Below are 27,463 nucleotides of genomic sequence, written 5' to 3' on the forward strand. Positions count from 1 at the left end.
TGATCTTTTGTAGGCAATACCTGGCACAGCAAAATCAATTTCAATGTTATTCTGTATTAATTTGTTAAATCTACACATACTTATCAAAGGTGTATTCGAATGTGCAATGGTTTTGGATCTTTTACAAATAAATGGCAATCTTGTCCTCAAATAGTTATGTATAATATTAAAATTTAATAAATGTAAACACTCAGGACTATCAACAATTCCATTTACTAACTTAAAAAGAAATATAAGTTGAAAATACCTTCCTCTAGCAGATAATGTTCTATCATCAAATGACCTTAGAAGAGTTGCATACGATATTTTATTTTCATAAGAGTTTATTCTATAAATTTTGTAATATAAATATCTGAGAAACTTATTCTGAATCCGTTCAATTTTTGCAATGTACTGTTTATAATACGGTGTCCAAACTATACTTGCATAATCAAGTTTACTTCGTACTAGAAAATTGAATAATATAATAATGACATATGGATTATTAAAATCTCTAGTACTTCTTATCACAAAACCTAGAGATTTGAAAGCTTCATTGACAACCTTTTCTATATGTGCATTAAAACACAATTTGGCATTTACAATGACATCAAATCATTAACTTCCTGAACTCTGTTAAGAATAGTGTTTGTTAAAGTATAATTATAATGAATCTATTTTTAGGGTTTATAATGGGTTTCTATTTTTAGAAAGTGTGATTACATTACATTTGTTTATATTAAAATATAACTTATTGTCAACACTCCATAAATAGCAGTTATTCAAATCCCTCTGCAGTTTTAAAACATCAAGTTCTCTTATTTCCTTATACAATTTCTTATCGTCCGCATATAATAAACAGTGTGAATGTTCAAGTACAGATGGTAAATCATTAACAAACGGTAGAAAGAAATGAGGTCCAAGATTAGAGCCTTGTGGTATACCCGAAATGGATAATTATGATTATTATACACTACATATTGTTTTCGACCAATTAAGTAAGAAGAAATTAATAATAATAGTTGCTTTGAAAAGCCGTAATTAGATAATTTTGCAAGTAATACAACATGATCTAGCTTATCAAAGGCCTTCGCAAAATCTGTATAAATTACATCCATAGAAAAACCATTATTAAGGGAATCCGCAATAGACTGTATAAATAAATTAGTAACAGTCGATCTCCGTGGATAAAATCCATGTTAAAAATTAGATACGTAAGGTTTGACATTATGAAATATTCTATTATAGAGAATATGCTCAAATATTTTAGCTACCGTGGAAATTAAAGATATTGGTCTATAATTTTCAATACTCTTAGCATCTCTTTTCTTAAATATTGGACGAATTTTACTAATCTTCCAGATTTCTGGAAATATTGAAGTTTTTAATATCAGATTATAAATGTAATTTAATGGTTTTATTAAAACCTCTCCACATCCTTTTAATAAGTAAGTTAGCAATAGGTCGGGCCCACTTGATTTGGAATATTTAACTTTTTAATAGCCTCTTTAAGTTCACATTCAGAAATGGAATTCACCGTCAAACAATGCGGTATGAGTGACTTGGTATGGGAGTTAATATCGTAATCAGAATGCTGAGGAGAATAAACACTTTTGAAATATTGAGAGAAATTGTAAGCCATGTCCGCATCTGTTGTAACTACTTTACCTTTGTACGTCATATGACTTACTTCTAAATTTTGATTCTTCTTACTTTTAATACAATTCCAAAAATGTTTAGGATTATCCTTTAATGCCATTTCTGACTGATTTATATATAAAGTGTAAGCTCTCTTAATCAACGTTTTTAATTTTCTACGCAATTCCTTAAATTTATTTAAATTATAGTCGGAAGTTTTTATGTGTTTCCTATAATAATACTTTTCTTTCAGCGTATTAATAATTTCTGGTGTAATCCAACATGGATATTGATATTTCGTAGATATTTAGGTTATAAAAATTGGCCTTACTAAAATCAAGAAAAGTACTTGAGCTATGTTTAATGCCTGGTGTAAAATTTCAGAGATTAATATTAAAATTAAGAGATGGATGATGATTATCTTCTGTCAATAATGGAGATACATTTCTAGTTAGCTCAATACCACCTCCAAAATTAGACAAAACCAAGTCTAAAGTTTTCCCGTACATATTTCTTATTAAATTATGTGATGTTAAATTATATAAAGAAATAAAATTTGCCAACATATTACAAACAGACCCACCCTGCAATAAATCAAAATCAGCATCCGTGATAGATGATATATTAAAATCACCAACAACAAGCAAATTTTGATCATATATGTCATCGATTTCGTCTGATTCTTGGAAGAAATCATTATAGGTTCCTACTTTACTATTCGGTGGAAAGTATACCAATAGTATATAAAAACTTCTAGATATTGTAATTTTTAGACAAAGAACCTCAATACAATTTACTCGTATGAATACCTCAGATACACAATAATCTCTTAAAATAGCGATGAGTACACAACCGCCATTTTTATGAGTCCTATCACACCAAAAAACATTATACCTTTGGTCAGTAAATTCACCATTGTATATACCCTCACATAGCCAAGTTTCAGTTAGTAATACTATGTCGAAGCTTAAAGCTGCAATAATTGTATATAATCGTGTAAGTTTAGTACGTATACCTCTAACATTCTGATAATTTAAATATATCAAATTATGGCTTTCACTCATGTATCTATGTCAGGCGTCTTACTTCCTCAACTTTGTTAAGTGTATATACAAAAGTATCATCAGCTTTCTTCTTTAGTCGGATATTACCAGCATAGTCTATCCACAAGTAGTCGTAATTTTTTTCTCTCTCAACTTTTCTAGCTTCACTGAAGACTATTCGCCTATGCAATGTCAGATTATGTTTAATATAGACAGGGCCTCCAATAGATAAACCGAGATCTTTACAGGACTTTTCTTTTGACTTTCCTTTGTTTAATAAACCTATCCTTGTCAGAACGCTTAACAAATTTTAGGATGATACCTGGATTCAGTGTTGGGCAAAATCAATTGAAATCAATTGCAATTGATCAATCAATTGAAAATAATTGCTATCAAAATTAATTGCAATTGATTTCAATTTGTAGTTGACAATTAATTTCAATTGCAATTGAATTCAATCATAAAATTTGCAATTAAATTTTCGTCAATTGTTAATTGGTCACCAGGCAATTGAAACATTTAATTGTTAATTGTCAATCGCAAAGGGTGCAATTGAAACATTTAATTGTTAATTGCAATTGACAATTGAAACTTGTAATTGTTAATTGCAATTGACAATTGAAACTTGTAATTGTTAATTGCAATTGAAATAAGCAATTAAAACTGAAGATAAGATGTGTGAATATTGTGTTGTCCACTTGTTACTGTTTTACATATTTCAAATAAGGTACTTATAGGAAATGCTGGATAACTACCATCCCTTCGCCCCCCTGGGAAGAAAGCCGTGAAACTAAGTATTTTTTAAATATATTATGTTTATGGTTCTATCCCCCTCGAAAGAACTTTATATGCCCGTCATGCATACAATAGGGATGGGCACGAGCAAGTTCGAGCGAGTTTTCTTTAAAACTCGACTCGACTCGAAGCAGACATTTTTGAGCTCGACTCGAACCCGGCTCGAAAAATTTCCCCCAACTCGACTCGAATTCGGATCGAGTTTCGAGTCGAGTCGAGTCAATTCGAGCTAAATCCTTTGTGTAGTTCCAAGTACTACTCTATTCAAGTATCCTACATAGACAATATAATTACCAATGATACAACTACTATTACTACAACTTAATTATTATTATAACACCATGTATAAACATGGAATATAGGCAGTTTGATCTGAATACTAAAAATTAGTTGACTGTCGATCTCCGTCGTCAAGAAATCTTCAGGAGACAAGGACATCGGTCACGAGGTTCTAGGTTTGAGTTCAGGAGGAGCAAGTATTCGGGCTTGAGCCAAAAATTGTTAAAAGTTATAAGACTCCAGCCAAACATGTTCAAAACTGCTCGACCCGGGTTTAGGGTTGTCAACGACTCAAGCGGCTCGCTCACATGTCATTCACTTATCGAGCCGAATCGAGAAGTGAGCCGAGCCAACAGCTCATCCAACCGAGCCAGATCGAGCCGATGGCTCACACGATCCGAACCCGAACCGAGCTGATTGCTTAACCCAACCGAGCTGGTTCGAGCCATTGGCTAAGTTGAGCTGACTCGAACCCAGCCTATGGACTCGTTTCAACGGAGCTGGTTCGAGCCCTTGGCTCCAATCGAGCCGAGTCGATGACTCGTCCCTACCGAGCTGGCTCAAGCCATCGGCTCAATTGAGCCCAGTCGATGAGTCATCCCAATCAAGCCAGCTCAAGCTGTTCGCTCAGTTGAACCGAGCCAAGCCGGTTGACACCACTATCCCGGTTGGGCTTCTGCTTGGGCTAAAAAATTGGACCGTGCAGTTCTCAGCCTTCATGGTAAGAACTACAGTATATACTTACACTGTATATTGGTGCTCACGGCGTCATTAATTTGTTCTGCGACCAATGAATTTCGAAGTATTTTGTTTTGCATCTTTTGTGCGTGTTTTGTGTCGCTTTGTGCGCCTATTCCCACATTTTGTGCGTCACCGGAAATGGGTCAAAATGGGCCTACAAATATGGCGGAACAAGTTGTCGCTGTTCCGCCATCAATGAATTTTGAGGTCGTTTCCTTCACATCATTATGTGCCGTTTTGTGCGTCTACTTTCACGTTTTGTGCGTCATGGGAAGTGAGTTAAAATGAGTCCCCAAGGTGGGACGAAAATGACCCACTGTTCCGCCACCAACGAATTTCGAGGTCGCTTCTTTCGCATCGTTTGGTGCCAGTTCCTTGCCATTTTAAGCGCGTATTTTCACGTTTTGTGCGTCACCGGAAGTGGGTCAAAATGGGCTTCCAAGATGAAACCAAATTACCAACAGTTCCGCCACTATCGAATTTCGAGGTCGTTAATTTCACATTACGTACCCTTTTGTGCGCCTATTTCGACTTTTTGTGCGTCACTGGAAGAGGGAAAAAAGGGCCTCGAAGGTGGGACGAAAATGACTCAGTGTTTCGCCACTATCTAATTTCGAGGTCCTTCCTTTCGCATCGACTAGTGAATGTTTCATGCCGTTTCGTGCCCCTATTTCCACGTTTTGTGCGTCACTAGAAGTGTCAAAATGGGCCTCAAAAGTGTGACGAAAATGACCCAGTGTTCCGACACAATCGAATTTCTAGGTCGTTTCTTTCGCATCGTTTAGTGCCTGTTTTGTACGTTTTGTGCGTCACCGGAAGTGGGTCAAAATAGACCTACGAATATAACGGAACAAGTTAATAATGTTCCGCCACCAACGAATTTGGAGGACGTTTCCTTCACATCGTTTAGTGTGTATATTGTACCGTTCTGTTTGCCTACTTCCACGTTTTGAGCATCACCAGAAATGCGTCAAAATGGTCCATCAAGGTGTGAGGAAAAAGAGCCATTGTTCCGCCACAATCGAATTTGGAGGTAGTTTCTTTCGCATCGTATATTGCCTGTTTTGTACCTTTTTGTGCGCCTTTTTCCACATTAGTGCGACAACGAATATGGGTCAAAATGGCCTACAAGTATAGCGGAATAGCTTAATGCTGTTCCGTCACCATCGAATGTCGAGATCGTTTCCTTCACATTTTTTGTGCGTGATTTGTGTCGCTTTGTGCATCAGTGGAAGTGGGTCAAAATGGGCCTTGAAAGTGGGATGAATATGTCTTTTTCTGACATATTTGTGGGTCCTCTGACCCACTTTCGTTGGCGCACAAAACGTGAAAATATGCACAGAAACGGTACAAAACATGCACTAAACAATGCGAAAGAAATGACCTCGAAATTCTATACTGGTGGGACAGTGGTTCGCTTTTCTTCCCACATTAAATGCCCATTTTGACCCACTACCATTAATTCACAAAACGTGAAAATAGGCTTACAAAACGATAGAAAATACGCACAAGATGGTGTGAAGGAAACGACCTCGAAATCGTTCCTGACGGAACAGCATTAACTTGTTCCGCCATATTTGTAGGATAACATTGATTCATTTCCGGTGACGTACGAAACGTGGAAATAGGCGCACAAAACGACACAAAAATGGCACTAAACGTTGCGAAAGAAACGACCTCGAAATTCAATAGTGGCGCAACAGTGAGTCATTTTCGTCCCACCTTGGAGGCCCATTTTGACCCTCTTCCAGTGACTCACAAAACATCGAAATAGGTGCACAAAACAAGCATAAATGATGTGAAATTAACGACTTCGAAATTCAAAAATGGCGGAACTCTTGGTCATTTTCGTCCCATCTTGAAAGCCCATTTTGACCCATTTTCGGTGACGCACAAAACGTGGAAATAGGCGCACAAAACCGCACAAAAAGGCACTTGGATCTTTGAAGGAAACGACCTCGAATTCGTTGGTGGCGGAAGAGCATTAACTTGTTCCGAAATATTTGTAGGCGAATTTTGACTCATTTCCAGTGACGCACAAAACGTGGGAATAGGCGCACAAAACGGCAGAAAGCACGCACAAAACTATGCGAAAGAATGCACCTCGAAGTTCGTTGGTGGCGAAACAGTGGGTCATTGTTGTTCCACCATGGTGGCCCATTTTGATCCACTTCTGATAACACACAAAACGTGGAAATAGGCTCACAAAACCGCACAAAACACGCACAAAACGATGTGAAGAAAACGACCTCGAAATGCATTGGTGGCGAAACAACATTAACTTGTTTCGTTACATTCGTAGGCCCATTTTGACCCACTTTCGGTGACGCACAAAACGTACACAACAGGCACTAAACGATGCGAAAGAAACGACCTAGAAATTCGATAGTGGCGGAACAGTGGGTCATTTTCCTCACACTTTGGAGGCCCATTTTGGCACACTTAAGGTAACGCACAAAACGTCGAAATAGGAGCACGAAACGGCATAAAACAGGCACTAGTCGATGCGAAAGGAATGACCTCGAAATTCGGTAGTGACGGAGCAGTGGGTCATTTTCGTCCCACCTTCGAGGCCCATTTTGACCCACTTCCAGTGACGCACAAAACATGAAAATACGCGCTCAAAAACGGCAAGAAACGTACTAAACGATGCGAAAGAAGCGACCTCAAAATTCATTGGTGGCGAAACAGTAGGTCATTTTCTTCTCACCTTGGAGACCCATTTTAACCCACTTGCCATGACGCACAAAACGTGGAAGTAGGCGCACAAAACGATGTGAAGGAAGCGACCTCAAAATTCGTTGGTGGTGGAACAGCAATAACTTGTTCCGCCATATCTGTAGGCCCATTTTGACCCACTTGCAGTGGCCACAAAAAGTGAAAATAGGCGTACAAAATAGCACAAAACGATGCAAAAGGAACCATCTCGAAATTCGTTGGTGGCGGAACAAGTTAATGACGCCGGTGATCACGGCATTTGACGCTGTCTCGTTATAAAAATCTATAGTCGTTTCGCTATCGAGACGAGACAAGATGCAGTAAAAATACCTCTCGAGATGCACTAAAAGTACGAGACAAGATGCAACCCTGTCGTGAGCACCATTAAAGGTATTCCACATTGCTGCTTACATTTCTCATGGCTTTTGCTTTCCAGTATAATCAGATCATGATTTCAAAACGAGTTAAAATGAGCTGAACGAGGGAGCTATTTGTCAAACTCGGCTCGATACGAAACTCAACATCATTTTAAGGAGGTAAAAATAAACAGAATGTGTCCTTGCATTTTTTTTTTAAATCTCTTTTATGAAAGGGGGACTTTCTACGTATGGGAAATTGGTAGTGGGTTGATTTGTAAAAAAATAATCGAAAACGATCGGTATTAGTTGAGAAACAAAAAATACAGTGCATCGCATTATATATCCACTGCTTTTTATTATAATAATTGCTGAAGCGTGTGTTTAGCGCTCAGAGCTCAAGGAAATGAAGTTGTGAGAAAAAGAGACATAAAATTTGTACTGTAAGCTTAATTACTTGGAAATTTTAAGTTTGTACGGTACGCTTAATTATATGGAAAATTTTATACATTTTTTTTCCTTTACGTTGGTCTACTTTAACTAGATTTGGGGCTTTCAAATGTTATTCTTTTTTCCACTGAAAAGTATCTATAATTCAATAAGGATATAATTATCAATGGTAATTATCTATACAATTGAATTCATTGTAATTTAGTCCATGACAAACACTTTACTATTTCGTACTAGCTGTTATGCCCGTTCGTCGCACGAATCAGATAAAATATCAATGTAAACAACGGGAGAACAATTATATCCAACAACGTACATGTGTTTTCATTGGAAAGGCCGATGGGGGCTGAATTTGAACGTAAACACTACCGGGAGTGTCACTATACATCTGAGCAACCCCGATAAATATGGAGTCGACACAAATATTGGTCATTTTCTACTACTTTTACATGTCCCGGTAAACGCCCCCTGAGACCCCCTTGGTTCGAATTGTGAAAAACATGTCCTCTGGCCCCCAGCGGATACCGCGAAAACTATGAATGTGACACTAACATTTTCCATTTTCTTAGTTATGCGCACGAGACGAGTCAAGACAGAATTTTCCTGACAAAATTCGAATCAAGACACAGCTCCTCCAATAGAAAAATATACATATTTCGAGTCGAGACATCATTTTTACAGCACATTTTCGAGACGAGTCAGTCTCAAATCTTGTCTCGTGCGCATCCCTACATTTTCTACTACTTTTTATATATCCCGGGAAAAGCCCTATGATCCTCTGGTTCCAATTTTGAAAAAACAACGCCTCTGGCCCACAGCCGATGGGGCTGTATTTCGAAGTTAACGCCTGTGGAAGTATCACCATTCATCTCAGCGACAGCGAAAACTATGGATTTGACACTAATATCGGTAGTTTTCGATTATTTTTACATGTCTCGCAATTCTCCACCCATCATCTCTAATGAATGTATCACCATTGATCTCAGCAACCGCAAAAACTACGGATTTGACACTAATATCGGACATTGTGAATTATTTTTACATGTCTCGTGATCCCCTTTATAATGCCTCCGTTTCTTAGCTGATGGGAGCTAAATGTGAAAGTAAACGCGGTCTTGAGTTTCACCATTGAGCTCAGCGACCCCGAAAACTATGGATTTGACATTAATATCGGTCATTTTCGATTATTTTTACATGTCTCGGAATTCCCCCCTCTGGTGACCCGAGGTCCCCATACAACGGTGGATGAATTTGAAAGTCATCGCTAATGGTGGTGTCACCATTGATCTCAGCGACCGCGAAAGTATAGATTTGACACTAATATCGGTCATTTTGGATCACCTTTACGTTTCGAAATCCTCATGGACATCCAGATGATCGCTTAGACCACGACACACCAAAACACTATTCGTACATGCAACGAAAACACATCAAGTAAAATAATATTATGCTTATTTATTAAACGCATTAGTGTAAATATATATATATATATATATATATATATATATATATATATATATATGTAGAAGAAAAAGGATCACAACACTAAACACTGATATGGATATAGATACTTAACTATTTCCACAAACCCTTCACATTTTACTGTTATAGCCCTTTAAATTGTATCGCATATATATATATATATATATATATATATATATATATATATATGTGTGTGTGTGTATGTATATAAATAAAATATTATATTTGGGAGTTCACCAAACACACTTTCCTCGCACCACTAACTAATGCACTGTGGACTAACACTGAAAGTAATCCAGCGATGTACTTTCCTTGCGGCTACGCTGAGAATTCAAGGTAACGTAGCCATGGAGTGAATGTCTGTCAGCACGATATAAAAATTAAAAAATTACGGGTTCGAACTGGGTCAGCGGACCCGGGACTTCACTAAATGGGGGCTAGCCGCTGTACAAGTCCTTAGGCAGCTACTAGGCGTGTGCCCCTTCGCATAATTCTCTAGCGAATTAAACGAGCATGTTAGCTGCATCGACACACGGAGAGCACTCTTAGAGTGAGGTGCTCCAGGTACAAGCAGGGTTGACCAGCTGGTCAATGTTGGCAGTTCATTTTAAAATGTGATCAGGTTAAGCCACTTGTATGGATATGCAAATTAAATGTTGAAAGAATCTGCATTAATTCACAGTTCACTGGCTACAATGTAGAAGAAAACGACGTTAGTTTGTCGTGAAAACTTCTAGATAAAAACTGGCTGAACGATATTGCTAAGCGACAGTCTGACTAGGTCGAAGGTGTCCATGCTAGTATGTCCATAAGTAATTGAACAAAACACTTAATTCAGTTCCAAATAACTATAGAACGTAGCCTTTGCATATTAATGAGTAAGGAAGAAACACTGAAGTATCCAAGTAGTAGAAATACGTTTTTCATACATGTAGTTCAGAAAATGAATATGGTCTTTGTTACTCACTAAAATCTTCTCACCGCAAAACACTTTTTCACATGTATGTATTGGTGGACGATGAAAGACACTTTTGTTCGAATTCGTGGGAGAGAAATCGGTTTATTAGCAGTTTCCATCGAAGAAAGAAATTATTTGCGTCGTAAAAATAAAGTATAAATCGAAGAATTGTTTCTCTTTCCAAAATATGCAGAGCGTCCACAAAAATTACTTATATAATATAACCTGGTGACGGTTAGATAAATACTTTTTTTTATTTTCCGACACTCCTCGTATTAGCGAATTTCACATTTTGATGTACAGCCCCGAACATAAATAAGTAGAGGTTGGAGCAATAAGAAATAAAGACTCTTACCTCTACTTATTTATATTCGTGACTGTACAACATTTGGCAGTCATTTCAAACTCAATTCTACAACACCTACGTAATCCACAATAGTAAACGAGTTTTATTGGCTGTTTCGTTGAGACACAAGAACTGTCTTAACTTGTAAAAGTTGATTATTATTACTTTTATTATTCGGAAGAAATTGATACTCGAACTCTCTGATGGATTCTTAACCTTTACATATATTTGGACAAGAAAAGTAGTAGGGCAACACGAGGGGAACGAGGCCATAATACATATTAGTAGAACTTCAAGAATAAAAGGAAAATGGACAGTCAGAATGGAAATATGAAAATTTGGTATATGGACTTTCCAAATTATTAGAACCAGGGTTGCCTGGTTTAAACCATGATTTAAACCAGCTTCGTAAAATCTTGATGGACACACATTTGTGGGTTATTACGTTTTACTTCCGTATATTATTCGTATTATATTCAGACCTAAATTCGCCATTCATTACTCAAAGGGATTATACTACAAAAGCAACTTTTGTATAAGTTTATGAATGTTTCTTATGTGATTTTTTTATAGTTTATTATTATTAGTATGCAATTGCAATCAAAGAAAAATGATGAATATTGTTTCGTTTTAATAATGTTTACTACTGATAAAATACATCGAAATGCCGTACTTTTTTTTTGGGGGGGGGGGGTAATACAAACCCCACGAGAGGCATTTATTGAAATCAGGAGTATCTTTGGTATCTATTTATGTATAAATGGGTCAAAGTAGCCTCAAATAATTCGTATCTTTATTCACTTTGCGTACTGATACGCAAATTTAGTCGTTGTATTTCTTTGACTTGAACTAATAAAAGTCGTAGTGAACTAACTTGGACTCAATTAGTTCTTTTGTACTCTGCAGTATTTTGAAATTGTCCATATGTAAATCTGTATAATGGTTTCACTTGTGCAACTCTTTATCATTTTGTCTTTCTGAAATGACTCTTGACAATTATATTAACAAATATTTAAAGATCAGTACAACGCATTTTTATCAGGAGTCCTTCGTGAGTGAGTCGGCAGACGTATTGCAATTGTGGCCAATTAGTCCCGGTTTCGAGTCCCAATGAACGGCAGTTTCCCTCGGATGTAAGCTGAGAAGCGGTTGGATTCCGCTTTAAGCGTATGTGACCCCTTCCAACATAACCCGGTTGTTGCATAATAACACCAAGGCGAAATAAACTTATTTCTGTCCATATGTGATGTAAATACATAGAGCAAATTATTTAAACTAAAAAAATCAGTTTTAAACCAAGAAACCGGGTTTAAACCAAAAAACGGGTTTTTTGTTTTTATCAATAAAAACCAACCAAAATAATTAGATACATGTTCACCGTTTTTTGATATTTCTCCTAGAAGGGAAGACAAAAGGCGGGGAATTTGTTTCAGAGGATGACCTAGTTATCTCGAAATCTTCTAAAGTTACATGAAATTTGGTATTTAGACTTTTCATTTAAAATAATTAAGACATGTTTCAGCGTTTTTAGATATTTTTCCTACAAGAGGAGAAAAGAAGGAAATAAAAAAATGGGGCTGCTGTTGTAAAAACAAGATGACCATATCTCAGAATCCATTAATGTTAGAGATATAAAATAAAATATTCACTGACGTGTTTCAGCATTATTTATTTTAAAAAATGTTTCCCTTAGAAGGAAGAAAAGGAGTAAGTGTTGCATTTGTTATAATAAGATGACCTATCTCGCAATTTCTTAAGATTAGAGACTTTTTGCGTGTGCTTTCCTTACAAGAGGAAAAAAAAAAAAGGATTGGAATTGCAATTGTTATGATAAAATGGTCATATCTCGAAATCCTTTAAGAGACCGCGGTGGCTCAATGGTAGAGCTTTCACCTGTGGTGCATGGGGTCCTTGGTTCCGTCCTTGCTCGCGCCAAGTAAGCTCTGTGATGGACAGACACCGTGTGCGTGGGTTTTCTCGAGGTTCTTCCGTTTCCTGCCACTTTCTTCATTCCATCATTCCACTCTCTCATCATCACTGTCTCCTTTAGCCTAACTGGTATAACTGTGGGACGTAAACTTAAAAAGATTTCATTTCGAAATCCCTTAAGTTTATGAGAAGTGCGAAGCTGCAAGTCTAGCAAACTCAGGGGTCTAAAAGCTGCGAACTCCTACGCAAAATACCATATACATTTTTTATCTTTCGTAAATGATAAGTCATACATTCTTAAAATATTCGGAACGGCGGTTCTTCCTTCAAGAGTTTACTCTGTACTGAGGGAAAGTACAGAGATTTAATCAAATAAGTTAAGTTTGTATGTATTTCACATAATTTTCAAAGATATTTGTAATTTAAAAAGTTCAATTTTTAGTATTCCGTCTGTGTTTCATTTATTTTATTTCAACTTTCTTTTTTTTTTGTTTAATTTTAAGTATGTTTATGTCTCCTTCCAAATTCTAACAGTGTTCTTGTAATTTGAACATAATACGATCTTCATCCGTTTGAGTATTATACATGATTGTCGTTAATTTTTCATATTGAAATTTTGATGAAATAGTCCAGATATTCTAGTTTCTTTGGAGGTCATCCTTACGCCGCCCCTTCACTAGATCCAGTTGTGCATTAATGAAACCTACGACGAGAAATAATTTAAATTTCCTTCTACCCGACTTCGATCCGACATGTTCTCAAGTTCTGGCTGTTTTTGCATTTTTTTGACAAATTTTCAGCTGATGATAATTATGCCGAAAGGAAGCATTTCTGCATCCTGATTGTCCTATGCTTTTTGTGTTATTTTCATGTCAGGAATCACCTCGTAAACGTTATCCATGTTTTATAATGTATATATATAAAGATTGTCTGCTCTCAAATTTGTGTGTATATTTCATTTACGTGGAAATATTAGGCTCTAAGAGAGTGAAATGTGGTCTTATAGACGAAGATCGAAAGTTTTATGTGACACAAACTCGAGGTCGTGGATACCAAGGTTAATTAGTTATAGAGTCAATGATCAAAGTACGATTTTTTCCTCATAGGATATCAGTGTTAAATACTGGTATGACATACAACTTTTCCAACTATCGATCCGTAACCCTTTTTCGATACTTACTTCCTACCAAAGTTGTTTCGTTTTCCAAGATCTATCGAACGAGGTATCCCCATGTTGTCATTTGAAACTTTCAGGTTCATTTGACACTGTTATAGGGGCCGTGGGGACACTTGCTTTTCACAAGACTTTTATCGGCTTCAAGCTTTTGTGTCGTTTATTGTGTGATTTTTAAAACTATTTTACAAATGTATTTATAACCTAGTATAATATACTTTTCAGTACTACTCTAACCATTACATACTGTAATATTTCTCTTGATGTCAGGATTAGTAGAGTCAATGTACGCGCTGTCTGTGGGTTTTATCCCTTCATCTTTTATTATAAAAAGCATTAAATTCAATAACGTTTCACAAAATGAGTGTCCAGAGACGCAATAGGTCCCTTATTCCTGTCTTCTAAGGTGTAGCTCTGGAGGTATCTTTTTTTAACTAACAAGCAACGTACAGAACAAGGCACGAGCAGATCCGACTCAAACTTCGCCCAGAGAACACATAATAGAAAAGAAGAAAAAATGCCAAATTGTAGCTGCCCCCATCCAGAAACACCGGAGATATGCTCCGCAACATAACGCACCACGCGACAATGTGATATAAGGTAAATGTCGCAAGATACCCGTTTATGTCGAAAACGGAAAGGATGGGCAGCACCAGAATATCAAGATATTTGATATGCTATAACACTAACTTGGCGGCCATCTTGAAAGTCGCCATCTTGGATATAGCGTAATGTATTGAAATGAGAAGCGGGGTGTATGATATATCAATGTAAGGTAAAATGCAACAAGAAAACCAATGATGTAACCGCGAAAAACATATGTGTAATGGTATGGACGGGGCGAAGTGTAGAAGACTGGGCAAAACAAACGTGTATTCGAAGGACAGAATAATAGGGCAAGACCCCACGATAAATGGTACGCGACAAGTAACTTCAACAGTGTGCATTTGAAGTGCATCCGCCTTGACAGATTATGCCTCTCGAGGATATTGGGGTTCTGTTTGGAACAGTGGAAACCACAATTACAACCCGCGAACGAGCACTCGTTTGGAGACTACATACACTACAAAGGACTATAAAGGACTATCTCTTATGGAACAGCAATTCGGCACTTCATTCCGGAGTGTAGGAGGTATCATCTTGGATTTGTGATCAAAAGCACGACCTACCTGTGATTAAAGCCCACTCCTGGACACCGTTTTGAACGTTTCTTGTTCAATTTTCTTGCTGTTTCGTGTGAACAAGAGACATTTCGGCCCACGTTTGTTTAAACAACACTATCTGGAACAAAGTGTGTACGGATGAGAAAGGCCAGCCATGTTCTAGCTTACATTTCTTTACGAATGTATCTTTTCCTTTGCACGGTTTGCTACACTGTTTCACGACGGTCCCAAACAGTCACAATATCAGGGAAAGGTAGTATTTTGCATTGACTCGATGAGTTCAATGAGTTGTTGTAGTCTCCCACGAGAAGGCTACTTTACCACACAATGAAACGACTCGAATTGCGTCTACTGGTTCCGAGAATCTCATCCACATACACTTCTGTTACATCGTGGTTGTTCAAAATCTCCGCCATATGTTCAGTTGCTTGTCGTTCGTCCACTGTCGGTTCTGCCGATTGGACTTACACTTGCTTTGGAAGTACACTTTGCATCAGAAACACCACAATAAGAGGATTCGCCATTGCAGCTCTGCATTGGTGTTTGTAGATGAACGATACTGCGGACACATTCACTACACAAAATATTGCGCGTTTTGGCTTGCGAATGCCACAAACACACTATCACTTCTCACTGGCCGGCCCCTTCTACACGTTCACTTCGTTCCATATGTGCCAGTGAAACCAGTAGACACGAGAGTCGTCTCATTGTGTGGTAAACTAGCCTTCTAATGGGAGACTGCAACAACTCACGGAATTCATGGAGTCAATGCGAATGCTGCCTTTCCCTGATATTGTGACTATTTGAGACCGTCGCGAAACAGTGCAGCAAACCGCGCAAAGGAAAAGAAACATTCGTAAAGAAATGTAAGCTAGAAATTGCTGGTCTTTCTCATGTGTACACACTTTGTTCCAGATAGTGTTGTTTAAACAAACGCGGGCCGAAATTTCCTTTGTTTACACGAAATAGCAAGAAAATTGAACAAGAAACGTACAAAACGGGGTCCAGGAGTGGGCTTCAATCACAGGTAGGTCGTGCTTTTGATCACAAATCCAAGATGATACCTCCTACACTCCGGAGTGAGGTGCCGAATTGCTGTTCCATAAGAGATAGTCCTTTATAGTCCTTTGTAGTGTATGTAGTCTCCAAACGAGTGCTCGTATCGCGGGTTGTAATTGTGGTTTCCACTGTTCCAAACGGAAACCCAATATCCTCGAGAGGCATAATCTGTCAAGGCGGATGCACTTCAAATGCACAGTGTTGAAGTTACTTGTCGCGTACCATTTATCGTGGGGTCTTGCCCGAGTCTTCTACACTTCGTCTCGTCCATACCATTACACATATGCTTTTCGCGGTTATATCATTGGTTTTCCTTTTGCATTTTACCTTACATTAATATATCATACACCCCGCTTCTCATTTCAATATCTTCCGCTATATCCAAGATGGCAGCTTTCAAGATGGCCTCCAAGTCAGTGTTATAGCATATCAAATATCTTGATATCCTGGTGCTGCCCATCCTTTCCGTTTCCAACATAAACTGGTATCTTGCGATAGTTACCTTATATCATATTGTCGCGTGGTGCGTTATGTTGTGGAGCATATCTCCGGTGTTTCTGGATGGGGGCAGCTACAATTTGGCATTTTTTCTTTTCTATTATGTGTTCTCTGGGCGAAGTTTGAGTCGGATCTGATTGTGCCTTGTTCTGTACATTGATTGTAAGAGGAAGCTCCACGGCCCATTTCAGCCGACCAGTGCTTGTTTACTTGGTAGAAGGCTCCAGCCCAATGCAGCTCAACAGAATGTTCTCAACTCAATGCGGCGAAGCAGGAAGGAGTCTCCACGGCCCAATGCAGCCAACCAGAGCATGTTTTAATTGAGTAAGGAGACTCCACGGCCCAATGCAGCCAATCGGCTTGAGATTAACCCCAGAGCAGACTAACAGTGAGGTGTTCGCTGTTGCTCCTTTTATGGCAGATCTTTGAGGTCCCTCGTTGAATCTCGGCACTGGCGCTGTTGAAGATGACGTCTCTCTTTCGAATCATGTGCCGGCTGGTAGAGTGTAATCTGCTTGTTTGTTTATTAGTGTCACATGGTTGAGACATTACAATACTCTGTAATATGTACTACTTCTGGAAATATCATAATTAATCTAAATTGTATTCTATATATCATGGGGTGGATTTAGTATCTCACTTGATATTTGCTTTTTCGTGTAGCCTGTACGACGACAATCTTTAATACCCCCTCCGGGATCCCAAGTAACATGGGAAGAATATATAAGTGCTGAGAGATACGAGCATCCTGTCCTAGGAAGACCAATGGTTTGTAAAGAAACATCCAAATCTTTCAAAGCTACGGTAGCTATGGTAAGTATATATCAAATCTTCTCATGTCTTTTGTCTGTGCGAATATTTAGTTTATGTATTGTTCTGTATTACTTCCTGTAAGTAAATGTACTAATGAAGTATGAGTAAAGAAATGTTGTGAATATTTAAAAAGACAAAAACAACTTATCATACTCCTGTAATAAATTATAACAGATAACATTAGAACATCTCTTTCTCAATGTAACATTTCGGCTTCCTTGGTAAACGTACGCCTTGTTGAAAGGGTTGTTTATTCTGAAGAGATTGTAACGCGTCATAAATATTTTTAAATCAAAATCCGTACAAGTTTATTCTACTCGTAGATTATGATGGACGAGTTTTTATGCAGGACAAATTCGTTAAAATGTTCCTCTTCAAATACCGTTGCAGGGAAGAAAAGCGCTTCGTAAATGTATCAGTTTTTCGTGGACGATTCTTTTCTTTCGAACTGAAACAGTGTGTATGTGTTGTTGAAAGATATAATTTAAGGTTTTGTATATGTGTGTTTAAATATTCACATGTTGCTAATTGGGCGGACTCATGCCAAAATGGACTAACTACAATTTTGATGAAATTGAAATAAAGTGACATTTGTGTTGAGAACTGAAAAGTTCATCACTCGCCATAGAATTCAGCCATCACAACAACTTACTCCATTCCTCGGCAAACAAAAGAAGCTACAAACTTGGTTCATCCTGGCATGATAAAACTCTCAGTTCACAAAATGTCACTCTATCTTAATTTAATCGAAAATGTAGTTAGTCCGTTTTGGCATGGGATCACCCAATTCTAATGTACACTCATGTCCAAAATTATTGTCACATGTCTATAAATATGTTGTTGTAGGAATATAATTTGATAACGAATTCGCCCGGTATTTCTTATAATGTTAGTATGTGCATAGTCGGCAAAGACATGTATGTGGCAAATTTCATGTCAAAAGAGCAGTAAATAAGAACAATAAACCAAAAATAAAACTTTCTTGTCCATTTAGAAACATTTTGCCTTATCCATTCTAATTTCCGTATTTATAACTCTTTTCCTATGAAATTTACCACAGTTATACATTTTCCGATTATACACACAGTATCAGTATTAAAAGTACCCTGCAAAATCATTATCAAAGTATATTCTTACAGGAAGACAGTTTTAGATATGCGACAATCATTTTGGACATGACTGTACATGAATTATTCAAGCATAGGCCCTTGAAAGTATATTTGCATACAACTAAATCTGTTTATAATAATAAATGTGAAGGTAATAAAATTTCAAACTCCTAAAATTTTGAAAATTTTAGATAATAGTATTTTAAACTTTTTTTTTCTCTCTTTCTTCGAGCGTCGGTAGCAGTGTAAAAATTCTTGTGGTTGCGGAGAGAAAAGTTGAATTCAAGATTCCAATGAATTTATATGTTTCATGACTCCTATATGCCGAAAATGCGCTTTGGATATTCCTTCGTGTTTTGGTCTGGTCATCTCAGTCCGTATATGGAGAAACCATTGAGATAGTTTACGGGAAGATAAAATTTTTATTAATATAGAAATAATGTAAGTAAAAGGCTAATAGCCACCGCAAGAAACAAACCACATCACTAGGAAGTACTTTCAAAGAACATCGTCTTCATCGTCAGCCTGGGCACACTTCAAAAAGGATTTAAACCATAGAAAGGAAATTCTGGATAGGTAAAAATGCTTAAAAATAATTTTTAAAAAATACGCGAAGTAAAAATCTTCTTGTCACTGGAAATAGACATACGTTAATAGTGATAATTTTATTAATATACTTTAGGGCAGAGGTTCCCAACCTTTTTTTTTTTTTTTTTTTTTTTTGACCAGCAACACACTTTACTGAACGCCCACGACTTTGCGACACTTGTTTGATTTTTATTAATAATAACGTGAATTATAATAGTATAAGACTGTAAGTGTCTGTAAAGGAACCTATGGAACTGCTCGACAGACAGATTGTACCACTGCCTTAGGGAGGGGAGGGGAGGTACGATTTTTTCCTTGCATCCAATATGAGAGAGACTTAAATAAACGTTGAAAATTGAACTGTTTTTTCAAAACGAATTCGTAAAGAATATACTTCGATTTACGAAACAATGAAACCAAGTTTTTTTAGTTTAACGTTATAGGTTTACAAATAAATGTATTCGTAACTAATGTGACCTAAGTCATTCTTTCGGAAAAACCCTGAGTGGGTAGGTTAATGGCGGCTGAAAAATAACAGACATTTTGCTCATATTTCATAAATTAAGTACAACACTACAGTATAACGTAAATAAATTCTTTTCTTTAAAAATTTCTTTTAAAAGTAAAACCTGAGGAAGAACTTTTTCAAACATTGTTCATGTATATATATTTCCAGTTGATTATGGTTCATGGATAAATATTTCATAAACAATCAACAATATTTTATTGTGGTACTTCCCTTTTCTTTTTTATAACAGGCAATCTCGACGTAAATGCTACAAAGGTAATCCGAGAGTTATTAGAAACCTGGAGGATCGTAATTACAGTAAAAAGATAGGCGGAGAAATTCGTAAACATAAAATAACACTGTTTTTGTGAATTGGTGTAAATCGCGTTTTACTCAGGGTTCCATGGATTTTAAGTGCTATTTTATATTTACGAATTTCTCCACCTATCCTTTTACTGTAATTAACTGTGATTACGACCCCCTAGGCTTCTAATAACTCTCGGATTACCTATGTAGCATTTACGTAGAATTTTATTCAGGGTAAAAGGTGTGTAGATTTTGTCGGTTAGTTTGCGAAACGTTTCCTTGTGACTCGTTTTAGTTGATCACCACACTAAAACTGGTATTTATGTTTGTTGAGAGGCTGGTAGCTGGTCCGTCTTGGAAGCCAAGTCCTCCACTTGGCCTGGTCCTACCTGATGTATGTTCCCCCTGGCGTTCCAAAGCAAAGTCGAGAGACATCCATAGCCGAATATTGAATCAACCGTGGTCTGAATGGACTCCTGATCGTGGTCTGAATTAGACGTGGGGCCGAAAAATCCCAGTGAACTAAGTTTACGTTTAGAATTGATTTTTACGATTGAGTTCTAATGGTTTATGTTCAACAGTATTTACGAGAGGTGTTATACTTTTTTCTTTTTCTTTTTTCCCATAGCTTATGGCGTAGCGCTCAGTTCTCATAGGATCACGTTATTGAGAACGTTTGATGATAAAGCTGAGAGCGATTCATTAATGGCGTTCATATATAAATGTATTTGTGTGGTGTCTGTCTTCTTTTCTTTTTGTGAGCTGAGAGCGATTCATTATTGTTATTTATATCTAAATGTATTTGCATGGTACCTGTCTTCCTGTTTGTAGTTTTTGATAGTTTGAGTGAGAGGTTAACGAGTCCTGAGACTATTTGTTTATGAAATAACTGGTTAGTACAGATGAGTATTTCTTGGGCGATTTTCTCAAACGTAGCTGTTTCTGTTTTATAAATTAATATTTTAGTAAATATTGAAACTCTATAATATGGCTCAGGTTGATTGTTTTAGAAAAATCCAAATAGGGGATGTTAATGTTTCTTACGTAATTGTCACAAATATATAGAAGCTTCATAAAATCCTGCAAGAAATTAAGTTCTGTTCTGACCACACTATTCAGTGATGCATGCATTGGTGATCATGTGACTTAAGAGGGTGTTCACACTGGAAAAGGCATAGTGTGTGTCATAGATTGCGGACTTAAAATCTTGCGTTAAAAACGATCAGACACGTGTATTAAGAGATCATATGAAAAATTCAAGGCTTTGAGAAGTGTGTTAAGAGTTCTACGCAGTGAAAGGCCAGGAACCATGACGATGTGATTCAAATAATGCTGGAGCGTGGAATGGAGTCCAGTGAAATTGCTTAAACAAAAATGGAACGGGATGCTGAGATAAGGCGAAAGACCGGTCCTAAAGTTAGTACACAGTCTGATAGGAGAATGGAATTTTACGTATCCGTTTACATGGTAATAATGATCTTCTGTCTTGAATAGTGTTTTATAGATGAGTCCACGTTATATGCTTCGGAAAAAGTAAACAGACGTAACTGCCGAATTTGGGGAGGGGGCGAGTAAGAAGGGGTTAAAACCCACATGAGTTCTAGTTCCAAATCAATGTGGGTGTGCGATGTCAATAGACTACATCATTGGTCCATTTTTCTTCGGGGAAGATACCGTAAATGGCAACAGCTATCTGAACTTACCACAGACATTCCTTGTATCAGAACTTGAGAGGCTTGCATGGTCCACTTGCAATTACGATGAGGCACGAGTTTTCCCTTGAGGTTCAACAGTTTCTTAGCGAATAATTTCGGAGATGGATTGACCGAACAGAAATCTAGCCTTGCAGCCTTGTGATTAATAGCTGCGTTGACATGTAAAGAACGACGACTAGCTAATCTGGACACCTGAAAGGCAAAATAAGTGATGTGATTCTGAATGTGTCGGACGAGCGCCGTCAGCATGCGATCCTCGGCTTCAGAAACTGCAACAGTGTTTGACCAAGAATGGTGCACAGTTAAAGATTTGACGATTACCTTTACAATCAGAAGAAAGAAAGAAATGAAAACTTTGAACTGTAATATAAGCACAAAATTTTGTGTGCTAATAAAAGTTTTTAAGCTACTATAGGAAATAATAATAATATAAAAACAAATGGCAGATGTAGACTCAAGTTCCTGCTAATCCGTCATATTCATTTTTCCTAGTTTTTATTCAACTTTTTGTACAGTCCGCAGCAAAAAACCTGCAACACGAGCATGTAAGTTTATTGTGAAACTACGCCTAACAGCGCAGGAAATCAACATAACGTCTAAGTGGCACGAATCACGCCAGAAGAAACTTTGGCGTCCTCTACTGTACTCTTATTTTGGTGCAAAAGACTTCGTCGTTTCACAATAAACTTACATGCTCATGTTGCATGTTTTTTGCTGCGGACTGTACCCACTGATTATCAAGTTCAAATCAAATTTAAACTCTGTTTCGTTTCTTCATAATGGTGATGAAATTGAGTTGGTAAAAAATTGTCTAGGTGGTCACATACCATTACATGCGAGACAAGGGTTCAGTTCTCCCTGACAATTCAAAATGATAATATCTTTTAATTTTTCTGTAGAACTACCTTCTAACAGCCATATAGATTACAAAAAATCGGTCTTATTAAACAGTTATACAATCGTTCGTAATTGAAGACACCCCTAATAGTTGAACTTTTAGATTTCTTGTAGTTGTAATTCGTTGTTCCTGAACAGGAACAAAATAATAATGTGTTATTTTTCAACGTTACCAAACTATTGTTCCCATTTTTATCATAAAATCTATGAAAAAGAATGTGTTAAATGAAACAAAAGGGGGAATTAGTTTTATTTATTTATTTATTTAGTTAGTTAGTTATTACTATTAACAGAGAAATAAAAATGAAATTCGTTGAGCCGGTATCACAAGATCCTGAAACGTGAATAGTTATATGGAGCGCATACTGGTTCCTTAATAATTCCTTGAATCATTTACATGTTCCTTAGTTCTCGCGCAGCTTAACCCTTTTTTTTGTGGTTCTATAAAGACCAGATATATATAGAGAGAAGTTTGTGTTTGAAATATGTTTGGTTCAGATGCTGAGAGGCAGGTAACATGCTGGTCTGGAGACCAGTGGACTAAACGGATATGCAGTCAAAATCATCCTACCATAAGATAGATACTTGTTGCATATGCGGGCTGCTGATTCATCGAGAAAATGAATAATTATAGTAAAGTTCTTTCTTACCGATGTGTGCGTTTTACTTGGTACACAAATGGAACGTAAAAATGAGTTATATAATCTGTCCGTCCATCTTCTTTAATAGTTACCAAATGTAGATTTCATGACAATTGTTTGTGGTAACCAGTGTTTTAGATAAACATTTCGAAGTGTCATTCAAGATTCAATATATATATATTGCATATCCATGTACTGTTGCAACTTACACCAAATATCGTCTTAAGAATAAAGCTAGATGGCTAATCAGAAAGAAGTAATAAGGTGCTATGTAGTAATGCTGAAATGTTATTTGAAATTTTTGGCTAATGTTAAATTGAGTCATAAATTACTTAAAATTTATACATGTCTTAATTGGTGAAGAATTGAAGGAGAATCTCGTATGGAGACTTCCTTTAGAACATATAAGAAATAAACCCATGAAATATAGTTCCATAAAATTCATGAATCCATAAAACTCTTCATCAAAACGTTGACCATTTTAAAGTAAGCTTCAGGATTCAGCAATCTTTGCTTTTTATTTTTACACTTGTAAGATAATAACATTAAATTGTTTGCTCTAAGGACTTTCAAACATTGTTGATAAGAATGTCAAATATTGTAAGATAAATACATATGAAGGGTAAGGAAAAATAAAACAAGGAATGTCTATGTGTGTGCTTAAACGGGTGCTTTGCCCTATCTGTTGATGATTCTTGGTAATATTTTACTGTATATGCATGCATGCGTAGATGTAGAAATGTCCAAGGAAAGGGGCAAAAGATTTGACTAACCCTATTCATTTTGTACGCGGTTTTCAATATTAAAATGTCGTTTTCTCGAAAATACAGTTTTGTGACATTCCTTCTTTTTCTCCTTACCCTTCATATTTGCCTTAGATCTATGTAATACGTAAGCCAAACTTTTAAGGATAAGAATGAAATGCTTGCCTAAAGTTTTGTATAATGGAAAGAAAATAACAGTGCTCAGAAAATACAAAGATCAATATGCAGTCTGTGTAATAGGGCGAAAGATATTGTATGTGGATAATAATAATAATAATAATAATAATAATAATACCACCTTTCGCAAGAAATGAAAATACTAATACATTTTGCCAGAAGTTGTAAAGGCTTCCAGTAGTAGAAGGGTAAAATGACTTTTGTGGATCAATTTTGTTTTTATTTTTATTTGTTTATTTATATTTTTTCGTAAATAACTCAAAACACATTGAACTTAGGATGAGTAAATACGATACACAGTTGTACCACATGTACACCCTATTCGAAAAAGGATGACCGCATTGATTTTGGCTATTACGAACTTCGTCCAGCTTTCTAAGTCCAAGTCCAACCATCCGATTTTCTAAGTCCAACTTCGAGTATATTCAGAAACAGCCAACCAAAGATGCCAGGTTCGAGCTCCCAAACTAACCTTCGCAGCCGGGAAAAAAATGTGTAGATTTTTTTTAAGTGTAACAAGATATGTTGAAATATTAATAACTGTAGGAAAAGTAACATTCATTGAATTACGTAGTGATACAGTATTTCGAAACTGTGTATACTGTGAGCATACTGGTTTTGTCACCTACGTTTCCATATGTAAAGAATATTTCCAATGAACAGAAAGACAGCAAACATAGTTCTCGGATCCATAATAGAATGAAAAAGATAAAGGGATGAGAGCGGGGGGGGGGGGGGGGGGAAGGAAAAAAACAGCATTTGGAACGCATATGAATGTTATTGACTTGGAGACTCAGGTGTATTTCTTTAGAAGGAACTCGACAGGGGTGTTCATGTTAGTTCAGTGGAAAAGCACGGGACTTCCAATCGTAAGGTCGTGAGTTGAATTTCCGTTGGGTCAGGCTTTTTGGTATGGAATGATTTATTCCTCATTGCATGAATAATTATATAAAAGAATTACATTAAAATAAATCAAATGTATTTATATTCATACAATCATTTCAGGACATAAATAATTATTATGTTTAAAATATAACATCTGAGATTTGGTGAGTGTTGACAGAACGTATATGATATGAAGATGTTAAATTCAAATTAAACAAAACGTGTAATGGCAATACATAAATGTGTGTTGTATGTGTGTCTGCAACAATATGTCATACGGAGTCGTGCTCAATATTCTCATTACAGCATGTGATTTACGTTCTTAAAGATAATACTATAATCGCTGAAAATGAGACATTTGCATCTGCCATTTAATTCACTGCTTGTATATTATATATACTTCATTCGTTTCATGATCACTGTAATGGAAATTAGACGCACTATTTATTGTATGATTTCAGTAAAGCGGTTTGTTCTACTTATTTGAAGTTATTAGCATTTTCCCTCACACTTTACGCGAGACTGAAACATGCATAATTGTATTTCGTTAAACACTTCCAACCTAAGATTCTGTGACATATCCTGTACCAGAACCAGCGGTGGTTGAATAGATATCATTAAAAAGTCATAAATTCAATTTCCGAATTCCAGAATGTTGAAACTTCAGAATTTCACAGTAGTGAAAACTGAAAATCGCATAAGCAAAAATATGAAACATGACAAAAAGAATTGTAGCAGAGAAACCAAATAAATCCACACTTTCAGTAATTAAGCAATGGAAGCAAATTCGAAAATTTTCATTGCCATTTGTTGTTTAAGTGTGTTCAAACATTTACTACATCAAGACTCCGAGGTTTCGGAATATCCCAAGCCTAGTACAGCATTTTCAACAAATACAAGTATCATTATCATCGAGCACCGGAATTTCAAAATCATATTCCCCAGGATGGATTTGTAAGTATATGCATATTAGCACACTGGTAGAGCGTCTTTATTATAAAGGTAACAGGGTGGCCACTCACCTGGTAAACCGGGAAAAGTCAGGGAATTTTTTAATTCTGGAAAAGTCAGGGAATTTTGATGAACAACATGGAATTTTTACTCGGGAGAAAATTTACGTTCTGCTGTATTCCTAGCCATTTAGCCGGTTTATTTATATACAAAATAGCTTTGGTCGCTGGGGGCTTCGCCCCCAGGTTTCGCTTATCTAGCTCTGCTGGTTTGGGCTGCGCATACTTTCTTCATATTCTTTTGTCATTTAGTGCTGCCCATGAATTGAGCTGGAGCGAAATCGGGACCATTTTGTAATTAACACACTTGTTTAGTTCGATGGCTGCTTGATTTCCAGAATTCGCTCGGGGCTGCGCCCCTGCATCCCGTTTTGGTGGTCACGTGATTAATATAAAGGCTGAACGATAGTTGAGTATTTCTGCCGGAAGAGTTCCGAATGTGTGTCGAATTCCACAAAATGTGTGGAATTTTGGTTAATGCGTGTATTTCTATGTGGAATCAAAAACTGTGTGGATTTCACATGCATTTGTACTCAGTGGCGGCAGTACTTTTTGCGCCACACGATTAATTGGCCATGCTTTTTTACAGATATTTGACCTTTTGACCACTAATTTGAAGTAATGGCATTCCCCTCCCCCTAGTTTTTACACCCAATTCCACTACTGCATGTACTATTGTTCTAAAAAAAAAAAAAATCAGCTTCAAACAAATTTTTCTGATTTCTTAAAAGCACATTTTAATAGTGCTCATTTACTTCAGTTCCGTTGTTTTGTTACATAATATTTTCCATCTATGTCGACCTGTTCCCCGGTTGCATAACCACCGCACGCCACTGCTGGCACGACAAAACCTTTGGGACCTGGGCCTACCTAAAGTTGTTAATGCCGGCTTTCTAGACCGAAGTCCGCTACTTCTTAATACAGGTAGCTCCATAATTGTCCTCTCCATTCATTTGTGACGTCAAAGAACGATAGCATAACCTTGTACTGCAATATGACAGTGGTTGCTAATAAGCACACCTGGTGAAGGTATTGTATATTTGTTGTTAAATCCGGAGAAATATTTGATTGCAAATTAACGAATAATAAGTAGATAATAAGTAGAACAGTTTCTTGATTTGAATTTTGCAATTTTAAACCGATTTTATGTAAATTCTGTAATGGTGTTTTTCCAAGAAAATAAATTTAAGAATTATTGACGACTAATTTTTTAAACATATATTTGTTTAAAAAAGAAATCAAAATTTCAGCCAAGGGAGTTGAGGATTGTCGCAGGGTGCGGGCTCCACCTCCATTGACCATTTCCTAGCTATGGGCCTGGATCAAAATACCATGTTTTCGAGTAATTCTTTTTTTAACACATGGACTTCTTTGCCGTATAACTCACATGATTTGTGTTTAATAATGGTTTACGGGTTTGCAGGGCCGGCGACAGGGGAGGG

The 27,463-nt window shown here is 36.8% G+C and overlaps 1 protein-coding gene across 2 annotated transcripts in view; it reads left to right on the forward strand.

The window, feature by feature from the left end:
• The window catches only part of LOC145686301 (ankyrin repeat domain-containing protein 13C), a 234,923-nt gene that overhangs the window by 97,547 nt on the left and 109,913 nt on the right, over nucleotides 1–27,463 (forward strand). For both annotated transcript variants that reach the window (XM_081759446.1, XM_081759447.1), the window contains exon 8: nucleotides 17,272–17,421. In XM_081759446.1, coding sequence (XP_081615572.1) covers nucleotides 17,272–17,421 — 150 coding nt within the window. The remainder of the gene's footprint in view (nucleotides 1–17,271; nucleotides 17,422–27,463) is intronic.

The sequence above is a fragment of the Thermobia domestica genome, chromosome 5, assembly GCF_964235325.1.
Source record: "Thermobia domestica chromosome 5, izTheDome1.hap1.1, whole genome shotgun sequence".
In the NCBI taxonomy this organism is placed as follows: Eukaryota; Metazoa; Arthropoda; class Insecta; order Zygentoma; family Lepismatidae; genus Thermobia; species Thermobia domestica.